This window comes from Somniosus microcephalus, chromosome 12, assembly GCF_052327205.1.
Source record: "Somniosus microcephalus isolate GS21.2 chromosome 12, FLI_Smic_1.0, whole genome shotgun sequence".
NCBI lineage: Eukaryota > Metazoa > Chordata > Chondrichthyes > Squaliformes > Somniosidae > Somniosus > Somniosus microcephalus.
The window spans coordinates 101,078,824-101,105,676 of record NC_140998.1 but is presented as its reverse complement, the minus strand read 5'-3'; the positions used below and the strand labels follow the sequence as shown (position 1 = coordinate 101,105,676).

Sequence of the window (26,853 nt, the reverse complement as noted above, 5' to 3'; positions counted from 1 at the left end):
GTTTTCCCACAACGGTAACATGTGCCGTTCCGCGCACCTTTAGGCTCAGACGACACCTTGTGAACTCTCCCTGTTGAACTCAACTGATGAGCCTCCTTTTCCACCATCTCCATGGAGACACTAACTTTAATGGCCTTTTCAAGAGTAAGGTTGTCCTCAGTAAGAAGGCGCTTCTGTGTGGCTGCACTTTGCAGACCACACACAAGTCTGTCTCTAATGGTGTCATTCAGCACCTCCTTGAACTCACAGTGTTCTGACAACCTTTTTAAAGCAGCAATAAACATCGTCACTAATTCCCCCTCCTCTTGATTCCTTTTGTGAAATCTAAATCTCTCAGCAATAACCAGAGGTTTTGGTGAAAAATGTGCTCCAAGAATTTCCACTAGTTGCTTATATGTTTTAGTTCCTGGCTTATCTGGCTGCACAAGGCTGCAAAGTAAATTGAATGTCTTCGGCCCCATTACACTCAAAAAGGTAGGCACGACCTTTTTGTTTGCCACTGCATTCGCCAATATAAAATAGTCAAAACATTCCGTATAAGCGCTCCATTGCTCCACATTTTCATCAAAATCACCGATGTTTCCTAATATAGTAGCCATCTCACGTTTCAAATTAAAATTTCTGTTTACTCACTGCACCCGTAACGTTAATGTGATGCTGCAATCTCTGTTCCAAGTGTTTTGTAGTTGAAAACAAGAAAGTTCCCACAACGCAGATTCATCCGATCCTCGTCGCCACTTTGTTGCGTCGGTACCTTTCTACCTAGACACAATTAGAACTCAGAACCCAGAGATTCAAACATGAAGTGCTTTATTCAAGAAGGAAAGGGAAGTTCTGGAGAGTTCCGAACAAAGAGAGCTAAACTTAACCAACAGAACACCCAACCATTTATCTGCTGTGACAGCGCCACCACAGGTGGGAGGAGAACACACAATACATAACAAACTGCACTTGACAATCTGGGATTTCATTCTCTTTGTTGGTAAACAGCTGAATGTGTTTGAGTGAACGATCTTTGTGCTTAATTTTAGTGTAATCACTCACTTGTTTCCCGAAAGCCACGGGGGTTGTGTCGGGGGTTGTGTCGGGGGTGGGAAGTGCCAAGATGCCCAGGATTTCTGCTGCTCACCTGACCGAGTTCACAGAAAGAAAGTATTTGTGTTTATATAGTGCCTTTTACAACTTCAGGACATCTCGAAGTGCTTCACAGCCAATTTTTGAAGCTAATTTGCACATAGCAAAGTCCCACAATCGGTAATGGCATGAATGACCAGATCCTATATTTTAGTGGTGTTGGTTGAGAGATAAATTCCGACTCAGAGAGGAGAGCCTGACCACTGAGCCCAGGCTGACAATAGTTGATAAAAACAGTCCTCCCTGTGGTGTATGTGCCTTTAAGAGCCCCTGTGTACTCTAATGCCGGTAATGGCCACTCGGGCTATATAAGCCTGTATAGTATCTTGTATCTGTTAGTTCACCTCCAGACTTTGTTCAGTAAACACCTGTGAAACCAACTCCTGCATTCCGTGTCTCCATTAGCACACGGATACAACAGTGGCGACGAATTGGAAACGGACTTACCTGCAATTCGGCAGCACCTCAAGGAGATCGATTCCTCAGACGAAAGTCAAAGAAAAACAAGAAAGAAAAAAAAATAATAATAAAACTGTGGTTTCACCAGCTAGCCGAGCTGGGGGCAGGTACTGCAATAATCCTTCCTGGGCGGCGGGCTGTGGCTCGATCGGCTGGCTCTGCAGCGGGACCGAGCAGCGAAGGCAGAGGCAAATGGAGACAGAGGGTGGAGCACTCGGGAGACGGCCGGCGCTGCAAAGCAGGTCGGCGTTCGGACCAAGCAGAGGGAGGGAAAAGTCCCAGAGAGTCCGGCGGGAACGAGTCTCCACCTATTAAAAATACCTATGTAAATAAAAACTGCGGAGAACAGCGTTGTCAGAAGCGGTAGCGGCGGGGAAGCACGGGAGGCGCCATTTTTTTCTGCGGGGAAGAAAGGAAAGCGCGGGAGGCGCCATTTTTTTTTCAGGATGCCTAAGACTGGCAATATGACTGATTTCAATAGCGATATAGAGGATTGGACTACATATGTGGAAAGAGTGGAGGTATATTGCACAGCAAATGAAATAGAGGATGATAAAAAGGTATCAGTACTTCTAAATCTAATGGGCGCAAGGACATACGGGCTGTTACGAAACTTAGTCACTCCAGCCAAACCGAAGGACAAGAATTTTAAGGAGATTGTTGATACCCTACAGGAGCACTTAAACCCAACACCGCTGCTGATAGCGGAACGATTCAAATTCTTCAGGAGGAATCAGCACAAGAATGAAAGTAACGCTGATTACCTCACCGAATTAAGGAAGCTGTCAAAGCACTGCCAATTCGGGGCAGGACTGGCAGATTCTCTTCGAGACAAATTCGTCTGCGGTCTCCTAAGCGAAGGAACACAGAAAAGGCTACTTTCTGAGAAAGATTTGACACTGGACAAGGCTTTCAGTGTGGCTGTATCATACGAAGCAGCCGCAAGAGGAGCTGCAGAGATACAGCAAAAGCCACAGGACTTCGGCACCCATGAAATGACATAGGGTTTCGAGAGATGTTATCGCTGCGGCAGATCCACCCATGACCAGAGGGACTGCTGGTTCAAGGACAAAGCATGCAGGCAATGCGGAAAGATTGGACACATTGCACGTGTATACCGATCTGGAAACAAAAAATCCACGGACAGGAAAAAAATCAATAAGGAAAAGTACAGAAAGGTACAAATGATGATGGACAGTAGCTCCAAAGACCAGAAGAGCGATAGCGACTCCGGAAACAAGAGACTAAGCTGTCTCAAATTACATAACGTAATTGCCAAAGAAGATTACCAGACCATTTGGGTTACCCTCACGATAGCAGGGTCCCCAGTTAAAATGGAGCTAGATACAGGATCGGCTCTGACCATCATAAGTCGACGGGATTACGAGCGGCTATTTCGCATATACCTTTGAAAGACACATCCATTATCTTGAAAACATATACGGGGCAGAAAGTATACTCCAAAGGGAAAATACAACGGCAAGGAAATACAGAAGTTGTATTTATACGTTCTGCAAGATGGTGGTCCACCGTTGTTGGGACGTGAATGGATCAGGAAGATACGTTTAGACTGGCACTCCATTCAGGCACTGACGGTGACCAGTGAGAAAAAAAATGGTGACGACGTCATACCTGAACGATTAAAAGACATCTTGGCCAACGCCAAGGAAGTGTTTCAACAGGAACTAGGAACCTTGAAAGGCGTCACCGCCTCAATAAAAGTGGAAGATGCGGCAATTCCCAAGTTTTTTACGGCAAGGCCGGTGCCATATGCAATTCGTCCAGCAGTCGAGGCAGAGCTGGAGAATTTGGAAAAGGCAGGCGTATTATCCAAGATAGATTGGAGCGAGTGGGCAACACCCATCATCCCGGTCATGAAGAAAACGTTGAATAATGATAAATCTGAAGAACAGAGAAAAATTCGCATCTGTGGGGACTTCAAGGTGACTGTAAACCCGGTCCTTCACACGGTACAGTATCCTCTTCCGAGGATAGAAAATATTTTCGCCTCACTATCCGGAGGGAAACGTTTCACCAAAATTGACTTGGCACAAGCATATCTACAGATGGAGGTTGAAGAGGCCCCTAAAAAGTATCTCATGATAAATACACACAAAGGCCTGTACCAGTACAATCGACTGGTTTTCGGAGTAGCATCAGCTCCAGCTATCTGGCAAAGAGCTATGGAGCAAGTCCTCCAAGGGATTCCGGGGACTCAATGCTACCTAGATGACATCCTTGTAACAGGAGAAAATGACAACGAGCACCTTGCCAATTTGGAGCAGGTGCTCACTAGGCTGAAAGAACGGGGCCTACGAGCAAATCGCCCCAAGTGCGAATTTTTCCAGAAACAAATATCATATTGTGGCCACATAATTAACGAGGAAGGGTTGCATAAGTCACCTGAAAAAAATTGAAGCGGTCATAAAAGCCCCAGCACCTGAAAATGTCTCACAATTAAGGTCGTTCCTGGGATTGATAAATTACTATCATAAATTTTTACCGAACTTGTCAACTCTTCTGCACCCTCTTAACGAACTGCTGCAAACGGGAGTAATTTGGAAATGGAGCTAAGACTGTAAACGTGCCTTCCATAAATGCAAAGGCTTGATCACGTCCAAGGAAGTTTTGGCTCATTACAACCCATCACTGCCAATCAGACTGGCGTGCGATGCATCCCCTTACGGCGTAGGAGCGGTATTATTGCATAGATTCCCTGATGGCTCGGAGCAGCCGATAGCTTTTGCGTCACGCTCATTGAACTCAGCTGAGCGTAACTATGCCCAGATCGACAGGGAAGCACTCAGCCTGGTATGGGGAGTGAAGAAATTCAACCATTACCTACACGGACAAAAATTTACCTTGTTGACTGACCATCAACCCCTCATCTCCATATTCAACCCTAAAAAGGGTGTTCCCATTATGACAGCGCAAAGGCTGCAGAGGTGGTCCCTTTTCCTAGGGGCACACCAATATGACATAGAATACAAAGGATCAAAACAGCATGGGAATGCTGACGGTTTATCGCGCCTACCGTTGCCAACGGTGGAAGAGGCACCTACAGTGGACCCAGTGGAGATGTTCCACTCAACCATAGTGGAATGTCTACCAGTAACAAATTCTGCCATTGAAAAGGAAACGAGAAATGACCCGACTCTCTCACGAGTCTACGATTTAACGGTGAAGGGATGGCCAGCACATGGCGAACCACTGTTGCCAGCATTCTCGCAAAGAAGAGAACAGCTGTCAGTGTGCCGAGGAACCTTGATGTGTGGATCCAGAGTGGTGAGTCCACCGAAACTCCAGGATAAAGTGCTAAAGGAGCTTCACGAGGGGCATCTGGGTGGAGTGAAAATGAAGAGCCTAGCCAGAGCGTTTGTGTGGTGGCCAGGTATCGATGGAGACATTGAAGAAATGACCAAGAGCTGCCTAGGATGCCAGAAGGTCCAAAACGCCCCACCACAAGCCCCTCTACATCCATGGGAGTGGCCCTCATCTCCATGGCAAAGGGTACACATCGACTTTGCTGGTCCATTTATGGACTCAATGTTCTTAATCGCGGTTGATGCACACTCCAAGTGGCCGGAGGTAATAAAGATGTCCTCCACCACCACGGAAAAAACCATCACAGTATTAAGGACCATATTTGCCAGGAATGGGCTGCCTGAACAGATCTGTTCTGATAATGGACCGCAATTTGTGTCTGAAGAATTCAGGAAGTTCTTAAAAAACAATGGGGTTAAGCACTACACGTCCGCCCCATACCATCCCACCACCAATGGATTGGCTGAAAGGTTTGTCCAGACCTTCAAGAAGGCCATAAAGGCCATGGGTAATGAAGACATAAATCTACAGCATAAGGTAGATAACTTCTTGTTTACATACAGGAATGCAACACATGTGGTTACAAACCAAACTCCCGCCATTATGTTCTTCAATAGAAGCCTAAGATGCCGGCTGGATTTGATCAAGCCAAACATCAGAAGGGACGTGGAGAACCGGCAATTTCAAGGCATGAATGAAAGGCCAACTAGAACCTTCCAGATAGGTCAACAAGTTTTGGCCCGGCACTACCGTACCGAGAAATGGCAGCCTGGAACTATTTGCACACGACTAGGACTGCTGATGTATACCGTGGACATTGGAGAAAGCATAATAAGGCGCCATGCTGACCAGATCATAGAGTCATCCGAAAAGGGACAACCTACACCACAACTCTATACGCCTAATGATGAAGCAGAGATACCCATAGTATCTACCTCCGATCCGGTGATACTGGAACCAGATGATCCCGACACTGGCATTCAAGCCAAATCGACCTTGCCAAAAGAACCTACTACACCACCAAAAACTACTACACCACCGAGGCGTTATCTGGACCGAGTCAGGAAGCCTCCAGAGAGACTGACTTATAATTGATTAACTGCAGCAAATGTGTAGATTATTGTTCTTGTAACATGTTAATTAATGATTACTTAAAATGTTATGTACTGGTTGTCTAAAAAGGGAGGAATTGTGGTGTATGTGCCTTTAAGAGCCCCTGTGTACTGTAATGCCGGTAATGGCCACTCGGGCTATATAAGCCTTTATAGTGTCTTGTATCTGTTAGTTCACCTCCAGACTTTGTTCAGTAAACACCTGTGAAACCAACTCCTGCATTCCGTGTCTCCATTAACACACGGATACAACACTCCCCACCATATACATTATCACATGAACTTACGGATTGGAGAAAGGATATTTGAAGCATGCATCTTTTGAGGAGGGCACCCAGGAATCCTGATAATGCAAGGTGGCTCATTTATCTCCTCAAAAGATACATCTCAAATATCCTTTAAGGGCACAATTTTCACGTTTTTTTAAAAGAAGCGAAAGTACACAAGGTAAAGGGCAGAGGCCAGAACGTACAACTCATGATTAGTCAGCTGGGTATGTGCTCCCACTGGCCCACTTTATAAGAAGGGACCACATTTTAAAATAAGTAGAACATTTAAAAATAAGGAAACCAAAATAAGTAAAGTATTTAAAAATAATGATCCTGGCCTGGACCCCAGCTTTTACCAGGCCTCCGACAGGTCCCTCTGAAGGGAGCCTAGTGAGAGCCTGGTGAGAACAAGAGTTCAGATCAATGTGGGGAACTCCTGATGGGAGGTCCAAGATTAATTTCCAGTCCTTTCGGCACATATCTGCTGATTTTATGACAGACATGTGCTGGAAGAGCCATGGATTTTCACTGCTTCTTTTTAAACATCCGCATTAAAATAGCACATCAAAACTTTTTACACAAACCTGTACCGCCAGAGAAAACTAAATCCCTGGAGTTGAATCATGATGTTACACTGTTTTTACGAAATATTTGAATTAAAAATATAATCCAGAATGGTGTGGATTTACCAGTCATTAATGTCTGCATTCCTATAATAGTACATCATAGATTACATGATCCATCAACATCTGGGTTCTTGAAAGTGAATAATCACTGGTTCTTTTGTCAGATTTTTATTTCCTTTTTATTTATTTCTTGAAACCAATCGTTTCTTACAGTAAGTCATAAAACAGATACCTAAGGAGACAGATGCACTAATAGCTATTTTGAAGGATAAGAACATTTTTAGCATTTATGAGTGACTGAGTATCCATACAGGACATGAATATCAAACCCCTAAACTGGGAGATGAATTTATCAACATTCTTTCACTTAAAAAAAAAAATCACTTTGAAACCATCTGCAGGCATTGTTATGTTGCTGCAGGACTATGTCCACATTTAGACGAAGAAAATTATAATTAAATGAGGTTTAGATATTCCGAGGGTGAAATTATGAGGCCCCTTAAGATTCCAAAATGGCGTCCGTGGCGTGTGTGCACACTTCTGACGCGAAGTGCGCCAGACGGCATATTGATAAAGGGTTTAGTGCGCGCGCACCTAACATCCACCGGAATATGCAAAGCAAGGCGATTTGACGCCAGCGCTGACATTTTGAAGCTTCACACACCAGCCTATGCCCTCTCTTAACCTTCCACAACTGAACACGTTTTCAACGGAATGAAGGAGGCCCCACCAGAGCTATTTAAAGAGATCATCAACTGTTTACAAGTTAGTTGCTGGATTATTTCTTCTGGCTGTTGCTGCAATTCTTTGCATTTTGGGTGCTTTTCCTTACTTGTTGAAAATTGCAATAGTCTACAGGGAGTCGTCTGGCTGGTGCTGAAGGACCTTTTTGGTAACTTAAAGGCTTGGGCAATAACCAGTTGTTTCCAGGCATGGGTGGCCTAGTAGGCCTTCCTCTTGGAATTAAGCATGACTGGGAGAATGAGCAGAGGCCACACAGAGCAGGACAGGCTGCAGGAAGAGAGAGGAGGAGGGGAAGAAGGGCTCTCAGCAGGAGGCCATATCCACCCAGTGTGTTCAGGATGCAATTCTCCTACCTGAACCTCAGCAACAACCAATGTTTGAGATGTCTGCGCTTCACTAAGGAGGTTGTCACTGAAATCTGCCAACTGCTGCAGCCAGGACTCCAGCCTGAGAGCAGGGCAAGGACCGCATTGCCAGTAACTGTAAAGGTGATCGTGACAATGAACTTTTATGCGTCTGGCTCCTTCCAGGCTGGTGCTGGAGATATTAGCAACATCTCACAGTTTGCAATGCATTGCTGCATAAGGGAGGTCACTGAGGCTCTTTTTGTAAAGAGCGATAACTTAATTTCATTCCCTCTTGCCTGAGAGAAGCAGGTGGAGCGAGCACAAGCATTTACAAGGATTGCAGGCTTCCCGTATGCAGGGTGTCATTGACTGCACACACATGCTTTGCGTGCGCCTCATGTCAACTCTGACATGTACCTGAACCGAAAGGGATTCCAGTCCCTCAACGTGCAGCTGGTGTGTGACCATAGGCAGTGCATCATGCAGGTCAATGCTTTGTACCTGGCAGCAGTCATGATGCATTAATTCTGCAGCAGCCCTCTGTGCCTGCTGTATTTCAAACACCACGGCAAACCAAAGGGTAACTACTGGGTGACAAGGGCTATCCACTGACAACATGGCTCATGACTCCAGTTCGCAACCCACAGACATGTCCACAGCAGGCATACAACGCCACATGCTTCCACAAGAAATCGGGTAGAGCACACCATTGGTATCCTGAAACAATGTTTCCACTGCCTGGACTGCTCTGGAGGAGTCCTGCGGTACTCGGCTGAGCGGGTCTCAAGATTTGTCGTGATATGCTACATGTTGCAGAACCTTGCCATCATGAGGGAACAGCCCTGGCCACCACCTATCAGGTGAGAAGCTGAGGAGCAGGAGCATGAGGAAGAGAAAGGGAGGCTTTAATCTAACAGCCCCTTTCTGCCCAAGCTCTACATGATCAACTAATTCAACAGTCAACAACCCCAATTTCCCATTCACCAACAGTCCCACACTGCTTACCATCACTCTGTCACTGACGATCACATTGTCCTCTTGGCCACAAAGCAAAAATAAAAGCCAACACAAAATACACATTCCAATGAAAATTTATAAATTAATGATGCCCCTATACCATACAAAAATAAACTAATCACCCTTGTGCATTCCCTTAGTGCCTGTTTCCATGCGCCTTTGCCTGTCCTAGTGCTCCTACGATGTGCTACCCCAGTGGCTGCCGCATGGCTGGTGGAAGGCTGCTGACTTTCAATGGAGGAGACTGCAGATGGCCTTGCAGGATGACCTCAATCAACTCTGGGCCTAGAAGGCCCGGCTTCAGACTGCACCATCTCAGCATGGGCGGCAGCAGTCTAGGTTAACTGGATGACAGGCAAGGGCACTGGCTGAGTGGCAGGGGTGCGAGCACGAATGCTGTCATCCGGAGAGAGGGCAGCAGGTTTGTGCTCCATGGAGTCACTGCCACACTCTAGGGGCGGCACCTCAGCAATCCTAGTAATCTGTTGGAGAACAGATTGCTGGACTGCTGTGACACTGCTGAAGACCCCTTTGATCACTGGTATCCAGAGCCATGATGGCAGCAGTCTGAGCTTCCACTGCAATAATTAAATGTTGGGTAGCTGGTGCTTGTGCTGCAATGGAAGCTGAGACATCGGCCATCAGAAGCTGCATCATGGTGGGCTCCACAAGTGTGTTGATGGAGTTGGTCACCAGTTCCATGCTGGTGAGGATGGACACCAAGCTCTGCGCAAAGCCCTGTGCCAAGTTAGTGCCGGACTCCTCCATGCTCCTTGACATTGCACGCAGGCTTTTTGGCAGGCTTCCCAATGCACCAAGCATTTTGGTGTTTACACTCATCAGCCTGTTTCTGTAGCCTGGTCCATCAATGTCCTCATCTGAGTCCTCTGCAGCAGAACTAGTTTGTGACTTTGCCCTCCAGCGAGCTGGCACCTGCGCTATCCTCCGCCCCACCCCACCCCCACCCCACCGCCCTGGCTCCTGCGCACTTGTGCCCAATGTCTTACCAAATGCAGATCCCGCCTCTATGCTATCTTCTAAATTACACGCAGTGTCAGTCTCTGAGCTAGTGGCTGCCAATGTGAAATCGAGTGATGGTGTCCCTTCATCCTCACTGTCTTCCTGCTCTTCCACCACTGCCTGGGCAGGTTGCAGTTCTTGGGTATCTGAAATGAAAAAAGGACAAGGGTTGGGTTGTGGCGAGGGGAGAGGAGAAAGTAAGAAGTGCATGCTTACACCATCTGCAGCTTGTTAGTCAGAAGAGAGTTAGGGATGAGGGAAAAGTGGGATGTGAGAAGGAGGGTTAGGTATGAGGATACCATCATCATCAATGGCTTCAACCGCACCAGTGGACACGCCTCAGTAATTCCCCTTCCCACAATGACCAGCACCACCGCCTCCATGGGGGTAGAACATGCAGACATGCAAATTCCCCCCACCCCGCCCCCACCCCAGTTAGTTCCTGCTGCCTCTGGTTGTGCACCACCTTCTCCTGCAAGAGAGAGGGAAGTGTGTCAGTGAGTGTCGTGCAATCTGTTTGGGTGATGTGGCTATCATGGTTGAATAGCTGGCAGTGTGTGTAAGCTGTGAGGTGTGTGTGTGTGAGGCTTGCAACAGTGATAAGTGTGTGAGGATGAGCAGAAACATATAGGGGGAGAAATTCAGTGTCGCCCCATTTGGGGCGCAATTATCGGCTGGGGCAAAGATTAGCGTCTGGCGTTAATTATCGCCTGGCGCTAATTATCGCCTACGACTACAAACTTGGCTTCTATCACCCCTGGAGGTGATTGGAGCACTAAATCAAGTGCTACACACCTGTCTTAAGGCGCAAAGGCTGAGGAGCGAGGCACTCCCTCAGAGTGCTGGCGAAGCTCATGTGATGTCAGTCAGCAATGGAACACAGACACACTGGCGCCGGCCAGTTCTTAAAGGGGTGGGTTGATCTTGCTCTCCATCCACATCCTGCTCATTGCAGCCTTGAATCTCGGCCTGGAGAGACCGGTACATCAAATCTGCTGGAAAGAACAATGGAGAGGCCCAGGGAAAGAGCTCAGAGTGCAGCCCCCACAGTCTCTTCTAAATCGATACAAGGAAGGGCACATCAAAATGAACCTGCAAACTGCTGCTCAGTACCCAAAACTCCTTCACACTGCGTTGAATCTCTCCAGAAGCCTCTCTCTCTCTCTCTCAGAATGCGTGGTGCAAAAATGCCACCAACAAAAAAGGGCAGGAAGCGGTCACCTTTAAATAGCACTCCCCCAGTCCCTTCCTGACTGCAAAACGCTCCCCTCAACCTCTCATTGCTAGCGCCAGGCAGTAAGGCAGGGGGCGCCACTCAATATCTGGTCCGGGGTGCTACCGGGGTGTTGCACACTCGACTGTCATCACGATCTGCCGGCGCAGAAGATTGTGTTTAGCGCCGCCACACAATGTCTAGTTAATTTCGTAAGCAGCGCAAACATCGCCGCACACAGGCGCTAGTTGCTTTGCGCCCCATTAGCGCCCTCTTAAGGTGCTAACGGGAGGCGCAAACCAACTGAATTTTTCCCCCATAATCTTAGGTATGACCCCTGATTAATAGAGATTGTTGGTAGGTAAGTGATGGGGGTGTGGTGAATTGAGCAGTGGCCGAGGCTAGTGGTGCAGTTGGTAGGATATGGCATTTGAAGATATATTCACTGACCTTGCCCACTCGTGTGAGGTCATTAAGCTTCTTCCAGCACTGCATCCAGATCCTTGGGGCTGCAGATCTTGCATTAATCTCCGCGGCTATCTGTTCCCACTGCCTTCTCATTGTGTGTCTGGAGGGGCTCCTGCCTCTTCCTTTCCACCTCCTCCACCAAGATCTCCAGTGCAGCTTCCAAAAACCTTGGGGCCCGGTCACTCCCATTGTCAGCCATTCTTCTCTCTTTCCCAGGTCAGATTGAGTGCAGATCAACTGCCAGCACTTGCAGCCACAATGCACCTCCCCTTTAAGAGGTGCAGGCTAGCTTTAAGTAGGGCAGGCTAACTTTAAGAAGTGCAAGTTACTAATGATATTGGGCCCCTGCTGATGCATGCAGCCAATGAACAATGCAGGAAGTGCCGGCTGCATGATGAAATCATTATAAATAGCAAGCAGCACAAATTTCCATGCTGTCTGCATTCCAGTCAACGGCCACGGGTTAATTACACATCGCGATCCCCATGCCATTTTCGGGGGCTAACCAATTTATAGCCCCCCACGTCTGAGCAGAACAGGACCTGTCAGGTATCATAGATTATCAAATGAACCATTCTCCCAGTTAATTAAGTGCCTCACTATCTCAAAGATTTATTTTCTGTTTATTTTGGAACTCTTGTCTAACATACTTAGTGGGCTGGATTTTGATACTGGGGCGGGCTGGGGTCGTGTAATCCGCAATTTGTGTTAACCACCCGATTCTAAATCGATGTGGGAGATTGATGCAATTTTAACTTAATTGGCCAATTGAGTTCCAACGTGTGGGAACCCATGGCCAATGAGTTTTTCCAGTCTGAAAGTCGCCTCCCACGACGTCATCATTGCTGCTGCATTTAAGGTCTGCAACAAGCCTTGCTTATTCTGCAGACTGCCAACCTTTTGGCCTTTGCAGTGAGAGGCACCTGCAGGAAGAATGGCCAGCCAGAGACCTAGGCCTGCACCCCGCTTCGATGACGTTGCCCTGCAGGCTTTAGTGGAGGCAAGAGCACATAAAGAGGTGCTCTTCCCTTCTTCAGGGAGGAAGAAGCCTCCCCAGCAAACCAAGGCTGTGTGGGTCCAGGTGGCAGAGGAGGTCAACTCTTTGTCAGTAACCCGCAGAACCTGGCTTCAGTGCAGGAAGAGATTTCATGACCTTCAGCGCACTGGAAAAGTGAGTATGAATTTCCCATCACCCTCAATCTGATCCCCATTGCCTCTCCTCACCAGCACTCAGCTTTAGCAATCTCTTCCTCCACATCCCACTTCACACTGCCATCCATGCACCCTTACCCATTCCCTCTCTCTCTATGGTCACATTCACCTAACTATTCGACTATGCAGCCCTCACACTCCCTATCACTGTGATGCTATGAAAACAACTTACAACACACAGGGAGGGCACTTGGTCTTGCCACCTCACTCCATCTTTGTCTCCTTCTAAGCATCTATGCTATGGGTTCTCTACACTCACTCCTTCATTCTCACTGAACCTCCACTTGTCTTCCTCATTGCAGGAAAAGAGAGCTCACAATAAGAGAGAAAGAGCGAGGACAGGAGGAGGGCCACCCTCAGTAGCCTGGGAGGATGTGGTCCTGGAGATCGTGGGAGTGGAGGACGATGCGCAAGTGGGGGACGGACAGATGGGTGCATCACAGCAAGCTGGTGACAGAATAGTTTTAGATCTCTCTCAATGACTTGCATGAGTCGCTGATAATGATTCTGAAGCTCTAACAGATGGACTTATGATTATCTGCAATATGCAATGTGCATGTAACCTTGGCATCACATCTCTGACTCTTTCCTTTACTACCCCACAGGACCATCGCAAGCACCCGTCCCCACTAGCCAGGAGGAAGAGCCTGAGCATCCAGACTCCTCAGAGGAAGCTGCAACCTCTGAGGGCATAGCGTCAGCAGAATTCAGTGCACGCAGTGCCAGCGCAGACACTCACACCTCAGTGGGACCATCGCGAGATAGAGTAGTGTTGTCACCTGGTGTATCACAGCTCACAAGTGAGCATCAGCAGATTGTGGAGACAGGGACAGCAGTGGAGAGTCCTAGTCGGAGGGCGCAGGACTCTGCCAGCTCGGCTCAGCTGCATGTCGACCCTCTGCCTCTGGGTCCATCCATAAGATCAGCGGTGCTGGAACTCCAGGAACAGATGCAGGTGTCTCTGGCAGGTTTTGTCGTAAACACACACAAGATCCCACAAACAGCTAAACAAATGACCAAATCATCTCTTTTTGGGGTGCTGGTTGAGGGACAAATGTTGGCCAGGGCACCGGCAGAACTTCCCTGCTCTTCAAATAGTGCCATGAGATCTTTATGTCCACCTGAGAGGATAGATGAGGGCTCAGTTTAATGTCTCATCTGAAAAACAGTACTTTCAACAGTGCAGTGCTCTCTCAGTACGGCACTAAAGTGTTAGCCTGGATTATGCGCTCAGTCTCTGGAGTGGGGTTTTGAACCCATGACCATCTGACTCAGAGGCAAGAGTACTACCACCGAGCCAAAGCTAACACCTTTTTAAAAAGGAGTCTTACTCATATTTAAAAATATTGCATTGTATTTCTTACCAATGTATTTATTGACAACTTTAGATTTTTACAATTGCTGGACTGGGATCTGGACTCACTGAAGCAATTGTTGTCAACCCGTTTGAAGTGGTCAAGGTTAGCTTACAAGCTCAACGGAATTCTTTTTCGCAGGTCAGTGCAATTTAATTTTTTGTGTTTTATAATAGCGTCATCTATTTTATTATCATATACTTTATAGCACTGGATGCGACATATAAAGATGTACATTGTAAGCACTATAGCAGTGCTATCTTGTTATGTTTTGTGCAATGAGCTAGTTCTCTATCTGTTTGTGAAATATAGTATGTGTAACAAATCAAATTTACCTCCCCTCTCACAGACTAAGTTGAGAAATATTGGTCAACTAAGTAACAGAACAAAAATTAAAACATAACCTTACTAAACAGAGTTAACTTGTTTTAATATATTTTTTAACCAAATGGGACAGTGGAGTAGTTAAAATTAATATGATGTCCACACTGTAAAAAGTATATGCTGAACATTATTTCCTGGTGACTGAATTAGAGAAACATATTTTTATGCACATCCTTGCCTAAGTGATGTCATTTGTTTAATGATGAGCAAAGCACACTCGAACTTCAAACAACCTAAAATTTCAATCCATCCATCTCTTCTGCCCTAACTGCCTACTGGATGTTTGAAGAGATAATTTAGCTGATATCTTGAATCCAGCAGTATATTTTGAAAGAGAACCTGTTATAAGCAAATCATCTAATTAAAAAACCTATGTTGACAAATTTTTAGTCAAAACTGCTCTATCTAAATATTCAAATGAGAGAATTATTTATGTACAAATTAGGAGGAACTTCAACATCATCCTGAATGTAATGAGTAAATGGGGAAGGTTAAAGGGAAATTGTGCTCAATGTCTCTTTAATTGTATTCCAAAGTATGCTACAGGGTATTTCCAAAAGCTGAAATAGTTAAGGCAAAGTAGAAAACATTGTTAAAATGTTTTACAATAGTATTTCTTTTTGAGGTATGATTCAATATTTCTTCAAGGAGCCTGTATAGACCAATCTCACTGCTTCTTGCCTGACTGCTAGTTGGAGCACTTTGTCAATACTAAGTGCTTCATGTCATTGAGGGAAGAGAAATGAAAAACTAACACAGAGATCTGCCCCATTTTACAATGTGCACCATGTATTGGGCAGTAAGAAGCTGAACAGAGAGCAGCTGGGGAAAAAAACTGCAGCCCTGACCATCTTGCTCCTGAAGTTAAAGAAGCCAGAATTGAAATAGAAATGCATTAAAGTTAACGTTGGATTTAAGAAATCAATTTTTAAGTTTTTTTTACAAAAAGTCATTATTGTCACAGCAGTTCCTCCCTCCACCACAAATGTTCTCCCCATTTCTCATAAAGGCAATGACCTTTAAGGATATGGTTCCATGGTCACCAGCAGACTTCTAATATCGCATCCCATTTTTATCTATAAGAAGAAAGAATGGTTGGCAAGGATAGGCTATAGTATAAGAAAAACTAAGATGGCATTGGAGAAAGGTTAGTGGAAAATAGTAAGAGTCATGATGAGGCATTTTTAAAGTTATGTTAGGAGACAGTGAACAATCAAAGAGAAAAAGATCTTTGAAAGATATGTCAGGACAGGTTATAAAGGAGGATAAAAATTGGCTGATGACTCCAAAAATATTTTGTGTTTATTTTCACTTTTGAACACATTCGGCAATCCCTGTTTTACAAGCTTGATGTTAAGTAAAATTAGTAAATTGGAAATAAAATTAGATGGATTTAGCCAAGGTTGATGGACTTAAAATTGATGTTGTGGGATCATAGAATCATACAGTACAGAAGGAAACCATTTGTCCCATCGTGCCTGTGCTGGCTCTTTGGTAGAGTTATCCAATTAATCTCACTCCCCTGCTCTTTCCCCATAGCCCTGTATTTTTTTCCCTTCAAGTATTTGTCCAATTCCCTTTTGAATGTTACTATTGAATCTGCTTCCACCACCCTATCAGCAATGCATTCCCGATCACAACAACTCGCTGTATAAAAAAAATGTTTCCTCATGCTGCCTCTGGTTCTTTTGCCAATCACCTTAAATGTGTGTCCTCTGGTTACTGACCTTTCTACCACTGAAAGCAGTTTCTACTTATTTACTCCGTCAAAACCATTAATGATTTTGAACACTTCTATCAAATCTCCTCTTAACCTTTTCTGCTCTAAGGAGAACAACCCCAGCTTCTCCAGTCTCTCCATATACCTGAAGTCCCTCATCCCTGGTACCAATCTAGTAAATCTCTTCTGCGCCCTCTTTAAGGCCTTGACATCCTTCCTAAAGTGTGGTGCCCAGAATTGAACACAATACTCCAGCTGAGGCCTAACCAGTATTTTATAAAGGTTTGGCATAACTTCCTTCCTTTTGTGCTTTATTCCTCTATTAATAAAGCCAAGGCTCCCATATGCTTTTTTAACAGCCTTCTCAACTTGTCCTGCCACCTTCACAGATTTGTGTACATACATGCCCAGGTCTCTCTGTTCCTGCACCCACTTTAAAATGGTACTATTTAGTTCATATTGCCTCTCCTCATTCTTCCTACCAAAATATAAGTATGTAAAAAGAAAAAGATTAGTGAAGACAAATGTAGGTCCCTTACAGTTAGAAATGGGAAAATTTATAATGGAGAACAAGGAAATGGCCGGGCAATTAAACAAATACTTTGGTTCTGACTTCACGGAAGAGGATACACATAACTTCCCAGAAATGCGAGGGAACCAAGGGCCTAGTGAGAAGGAGGAATTAAAGGAAATTAGTGTTATTAAAAAAATAGTGCTGGTGAAATTAATGGGACTGAAAGCTAATAAATCCCCAGGGCCTGATAATCTGCATCCCAGATTACTAAAAGAGGTAGCCATGGAAATAGTGGATGCATTGGTTGTCGTCTTCCAAAATTCTATAGATTATGGAACAGTTCCGGCAGATTGGAGGGTGGCAAATGTAACCCCACTATTTAAAAAAGGAGGGAGAGAGAAAACCAGGAACTACAGACCGGTTAGCCTAACATCAGTAGTAGGGGAAATGCTAGAGCCTATTATAGAGGATGTGATAACAGGACACTTAGAAAATATCAACGGGATTAGACAAAGTCAACATGGATTTATGAAAGGGAAATCGTGTTTGACAAACTTACTGGAGTTTTTTGAGGATGTAAATGGTAGAATAGATAAGGGAGAACCAGTGGATGTGGTATACTTGGATTTTCAGAAGGCCTTTGATAAAGTCCCACTTAAGAGGTTAGTGTGTAAAATTAAAGCACATGGGATTGGAGGTAATATATTGGCATGGATTGAAAATTGGTTAACAGACAGGAAACAGAGAGTAGGAATAAATGAGTCTTTTTCGGGGTGGCAGGCGGTGACTAGTGGAGTACCGCAGGGATCAGTGCTTGGGCCCCAGCTATTCACAATATATATCAATGATTTGGATGAGGGAACTAAATGTAATATTTCCAAGTTTGCTGACGACACAAATCTAGGTGGGATTGTGAGTTGTGAGGAGGATGCAAAGAGGCTTCAAGGCGATTTAGATAAGTTGAGTGAGTGGGCAAATACATGGCAAATGCAGTATAACGTGGATAAATGTAAAGTTACCCACTTCGGTAGGAAAAATAGAAAGGTAGAGTATTAATTAAATGGTGATAGATTGGGAAATGCTGATGAACAAAGGGACCTGCATGTCCTTGTACACCAGCCACTGAAAGCAAACATACAGGTGCAGCAAGCAGTTAGGAAGGCAAATGGTATGTTGGCCTTCATTGCAAGAGGATTTGAGTACAGGAGCAAGGATGTCTTACTACAGTTGTACAGGGCCTTGGTGAGACCACACCTGGAGTACTGTGTGCAGTTTTGGTCTCCTTACCTAAGAAAGGCTATACTTGCCATAGAGGGAGTGCAGTGAAGGTTCACCAGACTGATTCCTAGGATGGCAGGACTGTCGTATGAGTAGAGATTGGGTCGACTAGGCCTGTATTCACCAGAGTTTAGAAGAATGAGAGGGGATCTCATTGAAACGTATAAAATTTTGACAGGGCTAGACAGACTGGATGCAGGGAGGATGTTTCTCCTGGCTGGGGGGGGGGTCTAGAACAAGGGGTCACAGTCTCAGGATATGGGGTGGACATTTAGGACTGAGATGAGGAGAAATTTCTTCACTCAGAGGGTGGAGAACCTGTGGAATTCTCTACCACAGAAGGCTGTGGAGGCCAAGTCACTGAGTATATTTAAGAGATAGATAGATTTCTAGACACAAAAGGCATCAAGGGGTATTGGGAGAGAGCGGGAATATGGTATTGAGATAGAGGATCAGCCATGATCATATTGAATGGCGGAGCAGACTCGAAGAGCCGAATGGCCTACTCCTGCTTCTATTTTTCAATTTTTCTATGTTTCTGCCACTTCATACTTCTCTGCGTTAAATTTCATTTGCCATGTATCTGCCCATTTCACCAGTCTGTCTATGTCCTCCTGAAGTCTGTTACTATACTCGTCATTGTTTACTACTGTACTTTTCTGAGTTTTGTGTCATCTACAGACTTTGAAATTATGTATACCCAAGTCCAGGTCAACACCACTGTATACTTCCCTCCAGTCTGAAAAACAACCGCTTTCTGTCACTTAGCCAATTTTGTATCCATGCTGCCACTATCCCTTTAATCCCATAAGTTTTAATTTTTCTAACAAGTCTATTATGTGGCACTTTGTCAAATGACTTTTGAGAGTCCATATACACAACATCAACCACACTACCCTCATCAACCCTTTCCATTACGTCATCAAAGAACTCAATCAATTCAGTTTATCCAAAAGTACTTAAGGAAATGGGGTAAGTTAGATGTGAGGTATTGGTTGTTATTTTCCATAGCTCATTGCAGTCTGAGATGTTTGTGAAGATTGGAGAGTATCTCACGTGGCATCATTATTTAAAAGAGTTAACAAAATGGATCTGATAAGCAAGTAAGTTGCAGGAAAAATATTGAAGAGTAGTATGTAAAGGAACATTTAGTACCAAAGTTTTTGGTGACCCCCAACAGGGCTTTAGGACACACAGGCCATGCATCATAAATATAATTGAGTTTTTTGAAGAAGTGACTAAAACTAGGGATAATAGGAAGTCCAGTGAATACTGTTTATTTGAATTTCCAGGGAGTGTTTTATAATTTTTTGTATAGATGGATTTTAGAAAATATCAAATGCTGTGATATTAGTGAGGACATAGAAGAATGCTTGGGAGTTTTTTTGTGCTTAAACAAAGTGATTATTAACAGGAAGAGATCAGAATGAAGTCTGGTGATAAGTGGAGTTTCCCAGGGTTTCTGTACCGGGCCTTTTACTTTTTGTTGCTTTTTTAATGATCCTGAGGAGGCACCAATGGTGCGATTATTACATTTGTGAATGAAACAAACATGTTTGCTAGGGTTGACAATAAGGAGGAGATTATAGGTTGCAACATGATTTAGATAAGTTAAATGACTAAGCTCATAGATGGGAGATGGCATTTATGGTGGCGAAGTGCTGTGTTATGCCCAAGGGCTAGGCAACTCAAGCCAGGTTTACTCCATGCACAGGTGCTAATTAAAAGTAACAGAGCAAGAAATGGATGTGGGGGTTAGTCATTGAGTAGCCACTAAAAGTTCATAAGCAGGAATGAGGAATATTTATTTTTCAGCAGGTTGTTATCCTGTGGGACAGTGTACCAGTGAATGTCATAAATATAGGTACATTATCCCATTGCAGGCTAATGTTGTGACATATAATATGTGTCAAACAATTCTCCTTTGAGTCAGTCTGATACATGATATAGGAGTAGGACATGTAGAACATCAAGGTGACTGGCACATCACAAACTTTCTGCATAGTTGCTTCCACCATGCTAAAAGCAGATGTCCATTATATAGTTGATGAGGAAGCTGAGGCTTAGCTTGACAGCTGCTGCAAGATGTTATCTGGATTCTGGGTATGAGAACACATGCTTTTAAGTCCAGGATTCAGTATCTGCCATGAATGAGTTGCAGAGAGGCAAGCAGTTGCTGCTGAAGCTCTGTACCTCTAACTCATGGAACCATCTTCAAATGCGATATATGCGTGTTAACACTGTGGTCAGGAAGATGGTGGAAACGCATTTATCTATTTTAAGGTTATTTATGTTGCTCACCGTGTTACTCATAAGATTTCTTGGTACTTAACAAGGGCTCAAACCCATGCTTTTCAGTTGTCTAATAAGCTACTAGTGACTATCCATCTTGGAGGAGGTAAGTGGGGTCTCCTTGGGATTGAGGTGGCTCCAAGATGACATGCCTGATGATGAAAGATTGGAACCAAGTTAGTCCTCCATGGCAGACCTGGTAATGCAACACCTGAACCAGCAGGTCTGCAGTGTTTCAGGGCACTGTTAACGATTTACCACCCAGCCTAGCTCAGTGGTGAAACCTGGAAGTGTAGACTTTTCCACGGGGCTGGGGGGCTTATTCAGGGGGTATTAGTTAAGTTCACTTATGATACATCATGGATAACCGTAATCTCCTGGAGCTTGCTTAATTGCCTTATGGAATCAGAAGGAATTTCCACAAATTTTTCCTAGAATGGCCTACAAGTTTCTTATTCTGTGTTTTGCCTTCCTTGGCCATTAGAATTACTACCAGTGGGGAAAGTGCTGTACAGGGTCGCATTGTTTATTGAATTGGGTGAGCAGTGATGAGGCTGACAATCTTTTCTCATCCTTTTTTCATATATTCATATTTAACCATAGTGGGCAGCACAGCTGAGCCTAATCCAACACCCATACGTACACCGTGCAGAAAAGGTAACTGAATGAAGATAAGGAAACCTCACTGATATTGCCCAAGTTTGCAGATGACACAAAGCTGGGTGGGCGTGTGTGCTGTGAGGAGGATGCCGAGAAACTCCAGTATGATTTGGACAGGTTGGGTGATTGGGCAGATGCATGGCAGATGCAGTATAATGTGGATAAATGCGAGGTTATCCACTTTGGTGGCAAAAACAGGAAGGCAATTATCTGAATGGCAATAGATTGGGAGAAGGGGAAGTGCAATGGGACCTGGGTGTCCTTGTGCACAAGTCACTGAAGCTAAGCATGCAGGTGCAGCAGGCGGTTAAGAAGGCAAATGGTATGTTGGCCTTCGTAGCGAGAGGGTTCGAGTACAGGAACAAGGATGTCTTGCTGCAGTTCTACAGGACCTTGGTGAGATCACACCTTGATTATTGTGTGCAGTTTTGGTCGCCTTATCTGAGGAAGGATGTTCTTGCCATGGAGGGAGTGCAGCGAAGATTCACCAGACTGATACCTGGGATGGCAGGAATGACATATGAGGAGAGATTGGGTCAATTAGGCTTATATTCGCTAGAGTTTAGAAGAATGAGAGGGGATCTCATTGAAACTTATAAAATCCTAACAGGACTAGACAGACTAGATGCAGGAAGGATGTTCCTGATGGCGGGGGAGTCCAGAACCAGGGGTCACAGTCTAAGGATAAGGGGTAAGCCATTTAGGACAGAGATGAGGAGGAATTTCTTCACCCAGAGAGTGGTGAACCTGTGGAATTCTTTACCACAGAAGGCAGTTGAGGCCAATTCATTAAATATATTCAAGAAGGAGTTAGATATATTTCTTGAGGCTAAAGGGATCAAGGGATATAGGGAGAGGGCAGGGACAGGGTACTGAGTTTGGATGATCAGCCATGATCTCGTTGAATGGCGGAGCGGGCTCGAGGGGCCGAATGGCCTACTCCTGCACCTATCTTCTATGTTTCTATGTTTCTAAGCCTGGGGATACTGAATTGCTGTGCCTCAGTTTACAACAGCTAACTCAACCTTGACAGAACCTGGGACCTTCCTGTTCTGTATGGCTCAGTATCACATTATGTTGTTTGTCTACTCACAAAGCCAGAGGGAGTACATGTTAATATTTTAATTACACAATTTAAGAGGCTGAGCTTTCTTTCCAGTGTTCCTGGTGAATGCTCAGTTCCTAGGTACAAAGAGTGGAGGCCCATGAATCCTGGATCGCTTCCCCTTTTATGTTGACCCAGCATTTCCAGAGCTTCACCGATGAAGAGAGGAGAATACTAACTGTGCGTACAACAGACACAGGGCAGTCGTGGCACTGAGGCAGGAGGGGATGGCAATGGCCTTCCTGCCTCATTTTCCTCCAGGGCTAAAAGACAGCAAAAAGATATTAGTGGTAGGTCTTGTCTCTAGCTCACTCTCAGATCAGGATCTGAGTGGTGTAGGCAGAAAGACAAAGGAGGTCTAAAAGTGTAAGTTTAACCTTTTTTTTAACAGTTTTGCCATGTATCTTCTGGCTGTTGTTGTTGGACAGCTGTCAGAAGGTACTGAAGGCAGTCCCCATTCCTATTGCTGCATCCTTCTGAGGCCTGCTGCAGCAGCTGTAATTCCACCTCCATTTCTAATTTCAAGGCCTTCTCAGGGTGCGACTGTTCTGGGCCACATTGAGGGTAGGACAATCATCTGAACTCAGAAATACGGGCAAGTTCAGGTCATTGCAGGTGGAGCACACTTCTAATTGCACTCTGCCTTCCACTCAGGCGAAGGAGGGAACAGGAAAATCGTCTCTTAAAATTCCTCCTTGATAAAAAGCTAGGGCTAGAATTTTTGCAGTTTTCCTGATCTCCCATGGTAATTTCAGTGGAAGATTGGCAAAATCCTGCAGAAATGGTGTAAATGGCTGTTTTCGCCAATTCTCTATTTGTTCAGGTGGATGATCAGGAGAATCCCTGTGGAAATTCCAGGAGCTTGTGATTATGGTTCTGATAATATGTATGGGATACCAGCATATGAATGTTTAATGTGCTCATCCAAAATTCCACTCCCTGCTACTTTAGTGGAGGCATTGACATATTTAATATAAAAGGGTGAACACCTCCAGTAAAATAATGGAGAAGAGGAATTTCAGACAAATGTATGCTAATATCCCACGGTGTTATTTTATGGTCTATGTTTTGGTGTTTATATGGTTAAAATGATTTGAAATCTTGCATCTATCATATTCCAATATTGCAGCATTACAATGAACCTCTAACACTGTCCATATTAACCAATCCAATTTTTTTAATCACCCCATTTTGAACAGCCATGATAGTTCCTAGCCCCTTTCCTTCCTCTCCTATTCAATTCTCTATCGGTACTTGGCTTGGCCTCTACTTCTGCTGAGGCTCCTCTCCCGATTACTTAAACTCTGCTCTGTTCTCTCTAGCCTATCTTCGGTCCACCTGCCCCCAGCTATGCTCAGTTCCTCCTACTTAGAACCATCTTGAATGCTCCAGCTCCCACCCTCTGGTCCCAGGTCCTGATCTATCTCTAATCTCCCATCTGGCACAATTAGCAACACGGCAGGAGATCTTCTCAGATTAAAAAGGTTGCATCTTGCATTTGGATCACAATCTACATCAGTTTTGCCATTTAATATTTCACTTCTTTAAGAGGGATAAAAAAGACATGAAGGCAGTTTTGTTTTAGATTTTTTATTTTACCTAAAAATAACTTTGTATGACATTTGTTCCAATACAGCAGCCATCCACATTTGCCTTTGCACGTGAAATAATCCGATCTCAGGGTTTTGGACTGCGGGGCCTGAACAAGGGACTTACAGCAACATTAGGTCGACATGGTGTATTTAACATGATCTACTTTGGATTTTACTTCAATGTGAAAAATATTATTCCTGTAAATGAGGTAATTATTTGATCCAAATCAATAGCCAATATTAGATAGTGAAAAAAATCAAAAACTAGGAATTGTTAGTGTGCACGTAAGCAGTGTATTTTCATGTTCCTTTCACTCTCGTGCAACTCTATTTCCTCATGCAAATCTTTTATTCAAACTAAGGCAATACATCTGTTACAATGCCCCAATTATATTGGCCTTCAGGAAGAACATATCATTTGACCATCTGTCATAGCTTTTCTGTACCAATCATTTAGTTTTCTAATGTTCCAAAAAGTTGCCCATAACTAACATTACATTGAAATACAATGTTTTGCAAGTGTAAATCATTACACACCATTATATTTAATTGTCTGTAAAAATGTGGTGGATGACAGGCCTGCATAAATAATTACTAACACAAAACAGAAAAAAGTGGTGATTTGAATATATCAACCTAAAATATTACTGAAGTGTCTACATTTTAAGAGTACAAATATAACACTGTATACAGCAAAAGTCTGAAACTAGCAGTATTTTGAAGTAGGAGTGTACTGTAAAAATCCTTTGGGTCAATTAAATTAGTTGCTGCTGGTTTCCAAAAATACAAGAGACTTCAGTCACTGCTATAATTGAACTAATGTGGATTGTTAATAACAGGAAACTTCTACTTCTTGATAGACTGGATAACTCAAACATGAAAGAAAATCTGAAGAGGAAAGCATGCAGGAAAGAGAACAAAAACACAGGACACTGGGATCAAATTTTTTTTAACATATGGAGATCTCATGTACAAATCAGTATTTTGGTAGATTTCATGGTGGAAGTTGCTGTCATTTGTAAAGTATTCTGGTCAATTAGCTAATATGGTTGCTTGGATTTCTCATGTTTTGATACAGTAATACTAAGTACATTGTAAGGCCTAATTATACAAATCATCCCCATATGCCAAGCCAGTCTTTTTTATGAACTTTGTTTATAAATCCTGTGTGAGGAAATGTGTGTTTCAGCAATTTAGAACATGTGTAAAAACACAGGCAATATGATTGTCAAGAAAGTGAGCTTGAGTATGGGAAATCTTAATGTGTTTAGGTAGAATAACAAAACATAGTGCCATGTAGATTTTTGATTAATTGTAATTCTTTTTTGCCTAAAACAAATTTTATGTTGATGTTTTCTTTTTAGGACCCAGCAATGGAGTTCTTGAGGAAACTTGGAATTGGATTATTGTCGGGAACGATTGCTTCTTGTGTTAACATACCTTTCGATGTAGCAAAGAGCAGAATCCAAGGACCACAGCCTAAGCCAGGAGTGATTAAATACAGAACATGTTTTAGCTCCATCAAGACTATCTATAGGGAGGAAGGGTAAGAGTCCCTTTTAGTTTAAAAATTGAATCATCTTAGCATTGTCACTTCCAGTAAGTTTTCATGCAATTACTCTCTAGTAAAACATATGGCCCTGAAAATCCCTTCCATAACTTTGGCGGGAGTCCACCGGAATGGCCAGAAACTTGGCCTTTATTCACAGCTTTTTTTCTCATTTTAAAAGCAGCTCACCTAGAAGGAAGCCAAGGGGCCAACAAATAATTATTTTGGGGGGACAGCACATCCCCCCCCCCCCCCCCCACCTGGCGAGGGCCCTGTTTGACCAGATTTTCTGGCCTCCTTAGTAGGCAGGTGCCCGAGATCTGTCCTAAGTGATGTGGGCACTCACCATTGCCACACAAATTAGGGAACCTCCCCTAACCCCGAGGGACACTAGTGGAAATTCACATCTTGGGACTTACATTGAGATGTGCCCCGTTGCAGATTTTCAAAATCTATGTAATTTTAATTGTTCCTTGGCTGAAGAAAATAAAATTATTTTAAGAAAGTCTGTACTAAATCTCTGGCAAATATAATTACTTTTAGATCAAATTAGTCACATTTTCCTGAAATATATTTAATGTGTGAAAATTCTGTCACAGTGCATAGTTCAGTTGTTGAATGTAAAATTGTAGAGAAATTATGTAAAAGTAACTTTGAAAAATACCTTGGACCATGATTTTCACTATCATATTTTCAGTTGTGCTGTATCATTTATGTATTTAGAAATTACACCCATGTTTCAGAGCATATTAAAAGCAGAACTAAATGCAATGTGCTACAGCAGCTTGTAGTTCAAAAGGGGAAAAGGATGAGCTGAAGAATATGTTCATTTATTACTTAACAGAATTCCTCAGCGAACATTAGAGCATTTTGTTAGCTACATTAACAAATAAATACATTTTCCATTTGCTAGGTTCTTCGCATTGTACAAAGGCTTGGTACCTAAGATCATGCGACTAGGACCAGGTAATCTGAGTACTTATATATACTCTAACCAGAAATCTTAGCATTAAAAACATTTGACTGTTTTCAATAGTTTGTACTTTTAAAATCCATTACTAAGTTACATTGATTGCTTTCTCTGTTTTCATCCCTCTCTGTCTCCAGGAGGTGCAGTTATGCTCTTGGTTTATGAATATTCATTTGCCTGGCTTCAGGAAAACTTCTGATTCAAACAGAACAAAATAGCACTGAAACGATTGTATTTTCTTATGAAACATCATGTTACAGTGCCCTCAATAAACTTGTGTAAACATGCAGAATATTATTTTTTTTCAGAGGACATTCACCGGAATCTGTATTCAAAGCAAACAAAATTATATAATTGTAAAGTATTTCCTCGTGTCAATAAATTAGCCTAAAATGATTAAGTAAAAATGTACAATTTTTACATTTCTGAATAAAACAAATATTTTGTAATTCACGCTTTTTTAATTTAGATATATAAAAATAAAAGGCT

At 43.6% G+C, this 26,853-nt stretch overlaps 1 protein-coding gene across 2 annotated transcripts in view; it reads left to right on the top strand.

Moving 5' to 3' along the window:
* Positions 1 to 26,803, top strand: part of slc25a21 (solute carrier family 25 member 21) — a 730,433-nt gene extending 703,630 nt beyond the window's left edge. For both annotated transcript variants that reach the window (XM_086003353.1, XM_086003352.1), the window contains exons 7-11: positions 14,334 to 14,441; positions 23,890 to 24,054; positions 25,210 to 25,391; positions 26,308 to 26,360; positions 26,502 to 26,803. In XM_086003353.1, coding sequence (XP_085859479.1) covers positions 14,334 to 14,441; positions 23,890 to 24,054; positions 25,210 to 25,391; positions 26,308 to 26,360; positions 26,502 to 26,563 — 570 coding nt within the window. In that variant the 3' untranslated portion in view covers positions 26,564 to 26,803. The remainder of the gene's footprint in view (positions 1 to 14,333; positions 14,442 to 23,889; positions 24,055 to 25,209; positions 25,392 to 26,307; positions 26,361 to 26,501) is intronic.
* The last annotated feature ends 50 nt before the right edge of the window (positions 26,804 to 26,853 follow it).